The 14,965-nt window shown below is 51.9% G+C and overlaps 1 protein-coding gene across 1 annotated transcript; it reads left to right on the forward strand.

Annotated features, from left to right (window-relative positions):
* Positions 1 to 1,302: 1,302 nt before the first annotated feature.
* LOC144175258 (solute carrier family 22 member 7-like) lies at positions 1,303 to 14,745 on the forward strand. Its single transcript, XM_077704354.1, has 2 exons — positions 1,303 to 2,838; positions 14,719 to 14,745. The coding sequence occupies exons 1-2, from the start codon at positions 1,303 to 1,305 to the stop codon at positions 14,743 to 14,745; spliced, it is 1,563 nt and encodes a 520-aa protein (XP_077560480.1).
* The last annotated feature ends 220 nt before the right edge of the window (positions 14,746 to 14,965 follow it).

The following is a 14,965-nucleotide window of genomic DNA, read 5'->3' on the forward strand; positions in this document are numbered from 1 at the left end:
CCGCGTCCCGCCACAAAACCGAAATAAAAAATAACGATGCACCTTTATTTTCCAAAAGAGTAAGTAGAACTGAGGCGAACGAACACTTTCCACTGAAAAAAAAAAAAAAAAATCATGGGTCTCGCACAAATTTCGGCACTGGTGGGGTTCGAACTGGGGTCGTCGGCGCCGAAACTCATGATTCTACCTCTGGAATACTGAAACCGTTTTGAAAGCAAAAACAAACTACAGCAACTCGTTGTTTAGCAGTTGCTCGAAGCAATACAAGGAGCATTTGAAGCAAACCAGCAGATGGCGCTAAGTGCGTACAGGAAGTAGCTGGCTTGTACCTGCAAGGAGACGGAATCTTGCCCACCCCTTCAGGCTCAGCTGGGGTGAAGAACGCTTGCGCCTTCGGAAAGCATGAATACGAAGTTTAATTTTTTTAAAATGCGAATGCATTTATTAGCCGGGGGTTGTTTTGCTCCGTTGGCCGGCGTGCGCCTGCATTCCTCCAGCGCGAGCGCACGTGAGCGCGCGCACGTGCGCTCGCGCCTCGTAGTTCTGCCTTCGTCGTCGTCGTCGTCGTAAATGCGAATGCATTTCTGGACGCGGCTATGGAAAGTGTGCGCGTGCGCTCCAAACCCTCTCACCCCATAGTCTTGGTTGGCGACTTCAACGTTGACGTGCGCAAGAAGAGTGGCGAGTGGCTGGTCGAGTACATGCAGACCAGGCACTCTATGCATTGTCTCTCTGCCGGCTTCGACACGTGCCCCACTACCATTCACGGGAGTTGCATTGATCTGGTCTTTACGCGAAACTGTGACGCGCGTATGCTTCTCAAAGACCCTTTGAACCGTGCACTTTCGCGATCACAGGGCAGTGATTGTGGCCGTCAGGTACAACGATAACACAAACAGGTGCTGATGAATAAATGATTACGTTCACACTCTCGTCATTAATTACGCCATTACTCGCAACACACTCATCGGTGCACCCAATGCATTCGCATTTCTGCACGATTCCCTTCGGGGAGTTGCGGGGGAATTTTTTTGGAAAGGGGGGGGGGGGGCAGATGGTAGCAATTCATTACGTTTACGGCGCAAAGGAAATATGCGCCGCAGATGAAACGTGTAAAACCTACGACGGCACTTTTATTGTAACCTCGCGCGCGTGGTGTGCGTGATAAGAAGAAAGAAAGAGAAGAAGCAGATTGGAACACTGAAAGGCCGCCTCATTTCTCCGCGTCTACTGAGGCGCGGCAATATTTGTCTCGGCGCCCCCGAAACACTGCAGACAGGTGAACCAGTCAAGTCAGTCACCATGCAGTACGTTATCCCAGCGGGTTTGAACGCCATCGACGTGGAAACAAGCGAATACTTCGACAGCGCCGAGGTTTATGGTCACGGCAACGTCCAGAGGGGCGTCCTCTTCTTCACCGCCCTGAGCATGTGGGTGCTTCACTGCCACACGCTCACCTTCCCGCTCATCTCGGCCGAAGTGGACCACTGGTGCAGACCGCCAGGACACCTGAATGTGTCGACGGCCGAGTGGAAGGAGTGGGGCATCCCTCGGGCGGCCGACGGTCAGTACAGCCGGTGCAGCGCCTACGCCAACCTGCTCGACACCAACGACTCACGGGTCGTGCCGTGCGACGAGTGGGACTACGACGCCGAGTTCGCTCCCACCTCGATCGTCAGCCACTGGAACCTGGTGTGCGGGAGAGCCTGGCGCATCGTGCTGCTGAACGCACTGACCATGGCCGGCGCGTTGGGCTTCCTGGCGTTGTCGGGGTTCGTGGTGGACCGCACGGGCCGCAAACCGGTGGCCCTGGCCTCCGCCTCGCTGCTCATAATCTCCACGCTCGGAAGCGGCTTTGCCACCACCTACTACATGTACGTGTGCACCAAGTTCCTCGTCTCCGGCTCCAGCAGCTCGCTCTTCGTGGCGTCTTCCGTGCTGCTGTTTGAAATTTCCACGCACCAGAAGCGGGTCGTCCAGCACGGCCTCTCCGTCGCCGTGGGCCTAACGCTCGGCGACGCCTCCTTCGCCGCCATCGGCCAGCTGACGCACGCCGCGTGGATGGCGCGCCAGCTGCTCATGGTTGCCCCCACGGGCCTGGTGCCCGTCGGCTACCTCCTGCTCACGGAGTCCCCGCGCTGGCTCATTGCCAAGCGGCGGCTGAAAAACGCCGAATCGGTCATGAACACCATGGCCAGGGCCAACGGCTTCCGGCCGCTCGGCCCCTGTGTACTAGTGGCCAAGACGGAAGAGAAGCTCCGCTTCATGTCGGGCACGGAGGAGCGGGCAAAGCTCAGCACAAACGTCTTGCGACGCCGCGCGCTGGTGAGCTTCAGCGCAACCTTCTCCATAATGTTCGCCTACTACGCGCTTCTGGTGGCCTCGGCGGCGCGGAAGGTGACAGTGTGGGCGCAGAACGTCCCCTTGGTGACCAACCTGTTCGTCGCCGTCGCCATGCTGCCCGTCTTCAACAGGTCGTCACGCAAGCGGCTGCTGATCACCGCCTTCGCCTGCACGGGAACTTCGTGCAGCCTCCTGGGCATCGCGTTCTCCAGCGGTCGGTCGCTGCAGTCGCTCGCGCACACGGTCATCCTGGTCGCCGCCGAAACCACCTGCTTCGTGACCGCGGTCTTCAACTTGGTGTACTTCACCGAGGCTTTCCCCGCGCCCGTGCGAGGAACGGTCGCGAGCCTGTCGTTCGCGTTCGGCCGCTTGGGAGGTGTGCTGGCCGCCCCGTTATCGGGTCTGCGCTCCAAGGGTCGCGAGGATCTTTTCTTCGCACTGGTGTCGGTACTCGTGTACGGAGTGGCCTGGCTGTTGTACCACATGCCCATTGACGTCAGTGTCGAGACGACACGGATCTCCAGCCCGGAGAGTCGATCAAGCGGCGTACATCGCACACCGACCGCCGGTACTACCGACAACAAACGTGAACTCCTCGAAGAAATGGTGAAGACGCTCGAACGCCCCCCGTCGCGCATTATGAATAAGCGCAAGTCGCTGGCGCATATCACTGGGTGTTGCGACGAGACGTTGTTGACGAGAAGCTTACGAAGATCAAGGAAGGGTTACGACGTGACGTCACCGCCACGCCATGACAGAAGTGTAAGAAGGCTCAGCGGGAGGTCGACGCAGGCTGAAGAGCAGTTAACAAGAAGTCCTAGACAGTACAACGACGCGACGTCGCCGCCAAGCGAGTTTCAAACCGAGAGAAGTGCTAGACAGTTCAGCGGCGAGATGTCGGCGCACAGGGAGCTGGCATCAGAAAGGAGTTCAAGAAGGTTCAGCAACGAAGTGTCGTCTCCAGACGAAGCGCAGTTGCCAAAAAGAGGCCTTACCGGCGCGGCGTCGCTGCCAGATGAGGTGCGAGCGAAAATGAGTTTAAGCAAGTCTAAAAGGAAAAGTGGTCGCCATACAATGAAACCTCGGCAAGAAGCAGTAAAAGGTCCCGGAAAGGAAAGTGAATTCCGAGCGGGATATAGGGGCCATAATCCCGCTTGAAGTATGAATGTTTTCTTTTGCTTGGAAAGTATTTATAGACATTTGGAAGCTCTACGACGTAACTAGGGGGTAATATACATATACGTGTGCGAAATATATTGTTTAATATTTCTGTAATTGCGTGTGCTTTCTGGGCTCCGTGTTAACTGCCCGTATTACTTAGTGCTGTGTACTACGTATATATCCGGATGCGAGATCATCTGTAACAAGACGGTGAAAGAGCGTCTATATATCTTACACAGTTACAAGCCAAACACCATTTTTTTGCGGAGATAATATATCCTAACATTGTCCTTTACGCTTTTCAGTCCTTTTTACTAGAGTCAGACAACTTCTAGCGTTTTTAATATACCAATGAGCAAGTCAAAAAGGGCGTTGTAGTTGCTTTATTTATTTTGTGTACTGTAGCTTAGCCAGCTTCTACCTTAACCGACTGTGCGGCCATGTAAACTTTACGTTGCTTTCGTGCACAGGGGGGAGGTGGTCCGAGGGCGGAGGGCGGTTTAGTTGTCTACGGGTTAGGCTGGTGTTCCAGCGTGTCTTGTCTTCAACCGCAAAGTATTTACCCGACGTTTCCGCGCTTAATGCCAACATAAGGAAGGCCTTTGTGGCCGGTCGCATGACCTGCTTCGTACTTGAATTGCAGGAAACGCGTCGCCTTTGAAGAGTACCGCCTGCATTCAAGGCTAGCGAACTGTCTGTCTGCAACTCCCCGATTTTTACGTAGTACCTGACTAACGTCGTTTAACGTTTTGCAAAATAAATGCAACGATTGACTACATCGACATTCCTGCGGTGTAGCTTATTCTGTTTGCTTTTGAATTCGAACCTGTAAATACGAGTTATTCCGCAGAAAATGGCACGAGTTGGTCGACCGCTGATATTGTACAAGGCTAAGACACGGCGAAATCCGTCCCCTATAGCTTACCACCTGGAACACATTGGCACGGTATATTTTCCGAAGTGATGACGTGTCATGGTGCCTTCAGCCTCTCCCAGCGGCGACGTCTACGTTCTCGCACCTTTCTAAGAGCGCATATGCGCTTGGGTTGCCGAAGGAAAGCTTGTTTCACAAATTTACGTCCGACAGCTATGCAACATCCTTGGTAGGTACCAGACGGTGAGATGCAATAACTGTGACCGCTACTGCGTTACGTCTTCATCCACAGGAAGGAAACTGCAGAAGGAGGAATTTTCAGCGATAGTTTTGTGTGCCCCCCCCCCCCCCCGTTCTCTACTTTTCATCGCCACTCCCCTCTCGTGGCAAGCGAGCGGTCACTATAACAAGCTTGGCGGGCCCTAGGGAGGCTTATAGGGACGGTGGGGAAATTGACATGGCCGCCTATGTATAGGGCAGTCGGAAACAGCGCCGACGCTGAGACCGGGAAGGCGCGACGACCACCTTTTCAAAGTTTGATGCCACCTCTTCCCCACCGGCTATGCAAGGTACGAAGGCACAGATACCAAATCGCTACAGCTGAAATATGCGCTTGAATTTCGCCCCAATATATTCAGAGTGAGAGAGAAACCTAGCTTTCAGCGGGGCTCTTTAAGAAAGGCTATCGCATTGAGAAATTTAGTTGGTATTCACCCGACACCGTAAACATTTTGACCACAGATTACCGGTTCGAACGACAGCACTTCCCTCCTCCACATCCTAAACTCTCAAAAGAAGAATCCCTACTTCGCCGACTGCAGAGCAATACCTTACCTCACCCAGTCCGCCTCCATTGCACGTTTCCAACGCAATTTCCGGCCGACCGCAAGTTCTGCTCACAACACTAGTACTCTTCCTCACATCATATAAGAGTGCAAGCACATCCCCAACCTCCTCCCTGTTCCACCCCACTTCCAATCCCTGAGCTGTGGGAGAACCTAGTGCCCAGCAGCGATCTGGACGTCCAGACACTTTTGGCCTCCAGAGCGAAGGCTGCCCGGTCATCACATGGCTTCCTGGAATAAGGAACCACTCCCACTTCACCGGCTCAATAAAATGTTTTCACTCACTCACTCACTCACTCACTCACTCACTCACTCACTCACTCACTCACTCACTCACTCACTCACTCACTCACTCACTCACTCACTCACTCACTCACTCACTCACTCACTCACTCACTCACTCACTCACTCATTCCCAGACTGTTGAAACTTTATGGATCATCACCATCGCTGCACTGATGACATCACCATCATCGGTACCCGTATTCGCGTGAGCAGCTCTAGCCCGAGCTTCTTCGTCTTTCAAGCATTGCCGTATTGTAAATAGAACCACCACCGTATCACCAGGACGTCGCAACACTTCATCTCTGCTCTTATTTTACACATGCTGTGGTGGACGGAGCCTGAATGCCCTCAGAACTTGCATTACGGTGAATGCTGGCTAGGGAACTGCAGGTGGACTCGGACCTGGAGAGGGAACGTGTTGGTTAGTAATAAGCGAAGTCTTGTAACAGCCCGCAAGGGCTAACAGTATTCGAAATAAATAAAATCAAAGCGAAGTGTTAGCCGTATTTTCTCTTTACTTAATTGCGGGTGTGGTGGCGGAATAGATTGTACGTTCTAGCCCGTAGTGCTGGGTGATGTTACGGTAAGACACAGTAGGTGTGGGGTCGGGTTCTCCTTCCGCGTCCTAGTTTTCGAGTGTGCAGGCCGTCGCGTCGGAGGATTCGCTGCCCGCGAGGGAGGAGTGTACTGTGCTTCGAAATAAAATGGCCTTCTACTTTGGGGCATTTGCAGTCAGGATGCGGTGCGCTGCTGGAGTCACCGATAACACAAAAAATTTTCTGCATGGCTGCTGCGAGCCGGAAACGATCGTCATGGCCTTGGTTTGTGTTCTATAGCCAGCGCTGTGGCCACTTCTTCAGCTTCTTGAGTGGCGGTTCTAAGAATGGTTGCACTGGTGAGCATTTTCCTCTCATCGTCACCACCAATGCCACCATTGCTCTCTTCTGTTTGCAGCTTGCTGCGTCCGTATGCCCCGCCCCTTCGTCGTGGCGCTGCAGTTTATCTTGGGATTCGGCCACGGTCTGTCTTTTCCTCTGCGGTACTTTCGGGATTCATAGGGATGGTCAAGATTTATATACACAGCCTCGTATTCGACGGTAGATCTGGTTCTGGGGAGTCCACTGAAGTTCCAACTGAGTTCTCTGGCCGCGGGTGTCAGTTAAAACATTACTTTGGATAAGTTCGGACGTGTTTCGAATTCGATTAGTTCGGACGGTGTTGTGAAGGCCTTACTTTAGCAGGCGAGCTGTCCAAACACTCATGAGGATTCTGAAAGCTCAGGACGATGACAGCTTGCGCATCGCAAGCGCACATTTACACGCTGTCTCTTATTGCGCGCTGTTCTGTTGATAGCGGCCTCGCACGAGCAGCATAAAGCCGTGAGTCTGGTCCTTTCACCCCACCCCGATGTGCACCAGGCTAGGACACCAATGTACCCCAAGACGTTCAAGACAGCAATCACCCCCTGCGTCCTATACATCCTTCTCCCACTTCACATAAGGACCTCCTGCACAAATAAAATCAACCCCTCTCTCTGTCTCTTCTACTACTATATGTGACCACTTGCCCTTATCGACCCCCTCACTCTCTCAGCCCAGTTACACCTGTTCCCTAGCCCTACTTTCTCGCTCTGATGAAGGAACGCTCCAACGCGAAAGGAGGGTTTCACGCGCGCGTACAAAGATGTGCGCGCGGAAAGTACAGCGCAGCGTGTTTAATTGCAGCCAGCCGACTTCGCTCGAGGCTCCTCTACCCTCTAATGGGCGGCGAACGTCCCTGCCTGTGCTCGTTAAGCTGAGCACGGCTTAATGTAACCAGTAATTGATGACGGCGGCGAACAGCCGTCCAGTGTCCGCCTCTCGCGTACGTATGTGTTGCGCACAAGCTACGCACGGATTCCGGAGCGCATAGCGCGCCGAGAACGTGCACTCTCCAAGGGCGTTGCGACCTTTTCACGGCTATTATTGGGTCTTCCGAGCCGCTGCGGGGTGGTTGCCGCAGTGATCGTGGAGTGCTTATTCCCCTAGCTGTGATATTTTTCATTTTCTCGCGTGCGGCTCCACTGGAGACCGGGTTTTCCAGCTCGTGAAAAGGGCCATGCGGAATAATTTCAGCGCTCAGTTCTCTCCTGTGCTTATCCTCTTGCCTGAAGCTGGGTGATGTGAACGTTCAGTTTTTAAACGCGGAAAAGTGTTTCTCTTTAGAACAAACGAAGAAACCCTCCTGTCTGTCTGTCTGTCTGTCTGTCTGTCTGTCTGTCTGTCTGTCTGTCTGTCTGTCTGTCTGTCTGTCTGTGTCTGTCTGTCTGTCTGTCTGTCTGCCTACCTGTCCGTGCGTACGTCCATCCAGCAACACATTTTTCAACGTTTTTGATATCTTGAAGGCTTGCAGAATGTAGTCACCCAACCCACCCAGTACTTAGATTATGGGTTCGCAAAGTACCTCAGCAAAAAAATACTTCTCTATGCTCATCAGATAACTTGTAAACTCACTCAAAAGATTTTCCTCTCTTTCCCGGTCTTGACGTTCTTTGGCTGCCGGAATTACGTCACTCAGGCCATGTAGCCGCTGTTGGCCGGTTTTCCTTCAGTTGCAGCAATGAACACTTTTAGATAGCAACTTTAAAAATAAAGCCACAAAACAAAGCAGAAACGGAAAGCGTATCTGGTGCGACGAGCAAGTCACGCAGCGCCGCTCCGTGCTGGCGATAACTGTAGCTTTCGCCGTGCTTCCAGACGCGAAGGAAAGAATGAGAGCGTTTATCGAAAGTGTTGCAGGGTCCCTTTAATGTGTCACACTTTCGTCGCATGCGAAAATGCTAACAATAAGAGGACTGGGACTTTCACTTTTTTTTTTCACCTAAAACACCTTGTATTGCCGTAGCGAAAATGTGTTTTGAGCAATGAATCTGCGCCGTGGAACTGACTTTAAAGGAGTACTGACACGAAATTTTCGTGTTGCGTTTTTTTCGCTGCTATGCGTGCCTACCAGCCCACTAATCATAGAATGACAGATTAGACGGTCAAGCGCAGCGTAAACATTCATTTACAGCGTCGTTTATTCGTGCCAGTTTCGGTTTCGACTGAAAAACGCCGAGCGGCCGCCATAACAGGATGTATCACATGACGTCACCATTCTTGCCGCATCGCTCTCTCTCTGGAAGCGCGCGCGAGCGAGCGCACGCGCGCGCCCAGACCGGCTGAGGTCTTCGCCGTCCCCACAGGCCCGGGCAGCATGACGTCAGTCCCAAAACCATGACGTGTACACACGCCCGAGCAGCGCGCGCCAACCACAGCCAGCGCGTCGGCTTTGACACGGGAGCCCCGACGTCGGCAGTTTGGGGCAAGTAGCACATGATGCCATGTCGGCCCGCTCTGGGCTTTCTCACGGGCGAAGATTAAAATGGATTTTAAATATGTTTCGCTGAACTGTTGCAGTTGAAACTTGCTGGGAGATATCTCCTGATAAAAAGGAAGCGTTTTACATAGTTATCACAGCTTTGAAATTTCGTGTCAGTACTCCTTTAACGGTGGTCGGTATACGACACTCCGTAGGGGTACAGTCGTCCACAGGCTTAGCTGGAGCAACGCTTTGCCGTCACTTTATCCTCCTGCTTTGCTGTAAGATAATGTAGTCACGACTGCGGCATTTCTTTCAGGTTCAAGGGGGCTCTTAAGTCCTCCACACTCATTTGAGCGGATTTTGTTAGGAACGTTTGAAATATTCCACGCTAAAGTCTAATGTGATACTACAGCTATAAGCCTGTGGAGGATTGTACGTGGGGTTTTATGGATGTGTTTGATAGAAGGCTGCAGGGCCTTCATATTTTTATATCAGACTTCTTATATTGTTCCTTAAAAATGTATTCCGAGCAAAGCTTTTGTGAATATTACTGAAGCCGACTTTGTCTTCTCAGCAATCCGGATGTTGTGAAGCTGACTTTAACGGGGTTCGGTGTATGGCAGACAGGTTCAAGGATTTATCCGACAATTCCTTCTTTGGAATTCCTGCAGTTTTGTGTAGGTTCAACTGTTTGCACAATGAGCCATTGAACTTGACAGGCATGCACCTCACGGTACTACGCTTGAAAGGAAGTCGCGCTGTTTATTCGCGCCGCTGTGGAACACATGTCAATATATTTCCCGGCATTTTTAAACTTCGCGCCGTCAAACGGCTTTGATAAAATCGGCTCAGATTGCCGTTTACTCGCCGACGCTTCAAGTGGGCTATACGCCGCGCAGAAGTGAAGGGCTGAAAATTAACCTGCGACACTTCGTGTGCACCAAAATAATGTAGAACTAATGTAAGATCGATTTCTCACAAAAAATCTAGAATCCATGCAGAAAAATCAAAGCCCCTAGATTAAGAGAAAGATGGTTAGGACTGGACTGAATACTTTATTGAAGCAATTCCTGCAGTAAGCGCGAGCCAGGTTACGGTCCGCCTTGGCGTGGCCTGGCGTCGCGCCTTTTTGAGCGACCCTGCACGGCACTAGCCCTTCTACGGAGCCCGTGCATTTCGAGCGCGGTGAAGACCTGCTGCATGGCCCATGACTGCTCTGTCTTGTTTGTCGATTCGATGGCTCTCTGGAGTTTAGCCAGATACTATTCGAAGCTCGCGCCGTTTGGTTCGGTGGCACAGTCCCACACGATGTGCCACCGGTTGACTGGTGCTTTCTCACACACATTGCGGTGATCACTCTGGTACTCGTGCGGGTACATTCGATATACCCGCACACGGTTGCACACGGTATGCAAGCGGTGAAGGCAGGCAGAACTTGTGATTGGTGCTGGTTGCCTGGGCAACCTTCTAAATAGAACGCACACGCAAAAAGCACGAGGGTTCAATCTAAACTCGAATACATGTAGTAGTTTCCTTTGTCTTTTTCTCACCATAAAAAAATTCCCCGCATTTCCCCGAGGGGAAGAATGTGAAAGTGCGAATGCACGAGTTGAATTTGCGCGGTTCGGTAATGTTCGCGAAAGAGAGATCACGCACACACACACAACTACAAAGAAAGAAAGATGCATTTATTCACAGACACCTATTTGTGTTGTCGTTGTACTTGTTGCTAGAGCGGTTCTCAGCTTTGAAATTTCGTGTCAGTACTCCTTTAAGCGGGTGCATTAGCCCTTCTCACGCCCGATTCCTGGCCAATCCCCCACGTGGGTATGTGCCATGTCAGCGGCCAGGCAGCGCGCGCCCATCTCCCCCCGTTGCTAGGGAAGACGAGGAGCGCGCGCACCCGCAGCTGTTGCTATGCGGACTACGGCGGCGGACGATCCCCCACGTGGGTATGTGCCATGTCAGCGGCGAGGCAGCGCGCGCCCATCTCCCCCCGTAGCTATAGGGAAGACGAGGAAGACGAGGAGCGCGCGCACCCGCAGCTGTTGCTATGCGGACGGCGGCGGACGATTCAGGCTCGCTTAAGAAGGGCATTCGCACTTAAAAGTCAGGAAAGGTGAAATAGCCACTGATATCCCCAAAATGTGATGGACCTCGTTCCTGCGTATCCTCGGTATTCAATTGCGAGGAATGCATGCAGGCAACCAAGTGTGCGCTGCCATATTTGTGGCCAAGCGTCTGTTGCTAGGCGACGTTGTGCGCACGGCTCGCAGATCAGGCACCCCCCTTCTCCTCCATGCAACCGTGTGAGTGCGCCCGTGGCCTCCGCGCCGCCGGCAGCCGATCGCAGACATGTCGCAGAGGCCACGGTGCGCCCACAGCCGGGCTAGAGGAGCGACGGGCGCGCACTTGGTGCGCGCTCGCCGCCCCTCCAGTCCGGCCGTGGTCCGCCATCACTCGTTACGTCGGGCTCCGGGGGATAGCGGCACTTGTCCAGCTAAGCACGACTGTGAAACACATGACTGTGTTTCACGTTACGAACTCTTCGCCGAACGCAAAGTATTGCGTCGAGTTCACTGTGAGTGCGATTAACATCTCTGTTGGCGCCACAGTTCAGAACCGGATTGGAACGGAGCAGATGACACACGCCGATGTCTTTTTTTTCTTTGGCGTGCGGCCGCAGTGGCCCAGACTGCGCCGTGTCCGTGGCGCATCGGCCATGTCTGTGGCCGCATAGAGTTAATTCTTCAACTACTGATCTGGCAACTACAGCGTGGCATCGTGGCGGCATCCATGTTTAGACACATTTTTGAGCCAGCTTTACCCGCCTGTGTGGCCGTTTCCAGTGTTGCCAAGCGAAGAAATTGACCGCTAAACTTTTCAACGAATACCGTCTATACAGAAGCCGTATTCTTCGGTTTTGATTCTAAATTGTACGCATGAAAAAACGGTTTGGGGCTCGCCGGGGCCAGCGCACGTGTCTGATGCGATTCCTACGTGTCTGACGTGCCTGACGTGTCTGACGTGCGATTCCTCGACCTTACTTGAAATTATTTGTGATGCTTGAAAGAGCGTAAAACTTATGGAAGTACTTGGAATTATTTGTAGCTCAAATTTCTTGTACCCATTTTTAAAGCGAAGCTTTCTTCCTCTACCCCCGAAGGGTTCTTTCCCGACTGGTTGGCGTCAACAGAAAACTCCCGCGAACAAATAAAAGTTACTGGCACCGCCAGCAATCGAACCTGGAACGAACAGCGCAATGGAGCGAGAGCCCGTTGTCCTACCGATTGAGCTATACACGTCTTTTTTTTAGATGCGAACGCATCTCATTCACTCGCCTTGTCCCTGGATCCATCCGGCGTTGTCGGCGTCCACCCCTCCCCCATTCTCCTCGCTGCGCCAGCTGCGCTCTCCGCCGATCACCCCCTCTCCTCTCCGATAGCGAACTCTCTCTCGCGAGGGGCATTGGATTGGATTCGATTGGCTTGGCTTGGATTGGATTTGGATTTGGATTGGATGGAATTGGATTGGATTAAAGTGGATTGTGTTGGATTGTGTTGCGTCATAACCGCGGCAGACGCACTGGCGCCGGCGCGTCCCCTCCTCGTTATGCGCGCTATAAAACAAAACGCGGTGCCTGCGCCGCTCCGCTCCATCGTTCCAGCGCCGTTCCTCCGCTGTCCAACGTTGCAACGTGAACCCCCTATGCGTCGCATCTACACAGGGGTTCCCGCGAGGGGAGGTGGGAGTTTCTTTATTGCCTTACTTTGACAATACACCGACACAACACTACATTGATAAAACTGCTAGCCGACACTTGGGTAGCAGAAAGCCAGCTAAAATTGTTTCATGCTTGTCAATGTTTCCATCACAGGCAACCATTCTGGAGGCTCAGGCTGAGCCCTCCATACTTCAATAATCAACCGAATGGACTCAGAAAAATACTCCTTAGAGCGTTTGGCATCAACATCACGATGGCGTATGGCCATACGCGACTTACAAATGCCGTGCAGGGCCAGAACCATGACGAGGTCGTACGGTACACCGTCTTCACTTTCGATGGACAAAAACCGTATTCCGTGCGCATCTAGAGGGAAATCTTTCTTTAATGTGCGCTGAAGCACGCCCCAGAAAAATACCCCATCCCAACACTCTAAAAACACATGTTCGATCGACTCGGGTTTCTTGCACGGATAACACTGAACGCCTCCTGGAAGGTACAAACCCTTGTCTTTCTGCCACGTCTTTACGGGTAGCACGCCAGCGTGAAGTTTAAAGAAAAATGTCTTCACCCATGGTGGTACAGCCAAATCTCGGTACAACGAACACCACATTAACGATCTTTTCAGATTAACGAGCATTTAAGAAATCCCACGCCGACTGCTTATAGTTTTAATGTAAAATTATTTCACTACTACGTACTTCAGAATAGCGAACTTTTCAAAATAACCATCGTTTTATTTAGTTCTGTGTCATGTTAACAACGCCTCAGTACTACGAACTCATATTTTCAAGGCTGGAGATTCTTGTATTTCCGTTAAACAATCGCGGAAACCGGAGCCGTATGCTGAAGAGGACATTTTACAGAAGAGGACATCTTGCAACTTGCTCCGCGGAATGCACGAGCCGACGCGAGAGAGAGACAAAATAAGGCGAGGAGAAGGGGAAAAAATGAAGCATGGGTGGCCTCCTTCGCCCAGAAAGCCGCGGCCGCGCTATTCGCGCCCCACCTCGAGTTTTTCTATGTTCCGCTGCTGCTCGGGTTGCTCGCTGGATCTTCACGGACATCAGCGGAGCTGACCACACAGGACAATATTCAGAGCATGAGCGTTCAGGATGAAGAAGGCAGCGAGGACGGCATGAACGACGATGCCTCTGAGGGTGCCGCGGCAGCACTCGAAGACTGCAACCAGCACGTGACGACTGCGGATGTGCTGGACAGCGTACTAAAATCGCACATTTCCGGGGAAAACCGCGCGGCCACGGAGTCAGTCCACAGGAATATGGAAGAGTTGGAGTCCTTCCTGCTAGGAAGCTCGTGCTGCACGCACCAGAATAAAATTGCCAACTACTTTAAACAAACGTACATTGTTTCATGATCACTTGTGCATTTTTCCTGAAAAATGATTTCAAGGATGCCCAGCTCTACAGGTAGGTCGTTTTAGGCATTTAAATTTTATTTGTTGTCTTAAATTTTGCGATTTTCGCTACAACGACCTTTCAGAATAACGAGCAATTTTCCGCGGTCCCCTGAAGTTCGTTATATATCGAGATTTCACTGTAGCACCATTCTTTTGACACGCTTAAGCACACTCTGGCGTGGCCCTGCGCGGTACATTGATCTATACAATGGCACAGGTAATACAATATCCGCAAGGTCTCGGTAAAGTTTTTTGAGCGTCACACTGGACAAGTATTCAAGAGTGAAGTGGGCTTGTGAACTGGACTGCAAGAACTACTTCGCGGAAATATCCTCTGGGTGCGCCAGAAGAAAAACACGCTGTCGATACAATAAAATCAGGCAGTGACCCAACTAGTTTTATCTGACACGCAGTGCGCAAGAAAGATTCCTCTATGTCACGCAGAAACAAACGATTGACGACCTGCCGCAAGAACAAATGCGAGAGCGAAAGGCCTCCGAGGCGCACACGCCGAAACAGGTTCGTGCGGCTCGTTTGTTCCCATGTCGTCTCCCAAATAAACACTGCAAAAACACGGTGGAGTGCCTGTATATTCTTCCGCGAACAGTGCAATACCTGTAGAACATACCATAGTTTACTCATAAACTTGAAACACATTGCACACTGAGGCTCTCGCAAACATTGGCAGACCAGTGCCTTTCCATCTTTCGGCCTTTTCGCGCAGATCGACGGCCTGCCCCCACGCCAGTAAGGGTCACTATCGGTATAATTTTCTAAAGGCACTCCTAGGTACTTCGCAGGCGTCGTCTGCCAACTGACACACTCGAAGACATCCGGAGCCTTTTCACAGTGTCCATGCCAAAAGCCCAAATATTTTTGCCAATTAACGCCACTGTCGCTATACTTGCAAAACAACTTGAGGGTGTTTAAAGCGACGCTTATGCTACTCCTATCAACGCAAAAGAGTGCTA

Source organism: Haemaphysalis longicornis, unplaced genomic scaffold (assembly GCF_048455015.1).
Source record: "Haemaphysalis longicornis isolate Haplotype H1 unplaced genomic scaffold, Haemaphysalis longicornis Haplotype H1 scaffold_3, whole genome shotgun sequence".
NCBI classification, from domain to species: Eukaryota; Metazoa; Arthropoda; class Arachnida; order Ixodida; family Ixodidae; genus Haemaphysalis; species Haemaphysalis longicornis.

Coding starts and splice junctions, on each gene's coding strand:
- LOC144175258 (XM_077704354.1), top strand. CDS start 1,303: ATGCAGTACGTTATCCCAGCGGGTTTGAACGCCATCGACGTGGAAACA. Junction 2,839..14,718: donor TGTACCACATGCCCATTGAC/GTCAGTGTCGAG, acceptor CTTTTCGCGCAG/ATCGACGGCCTGCCCCCACG.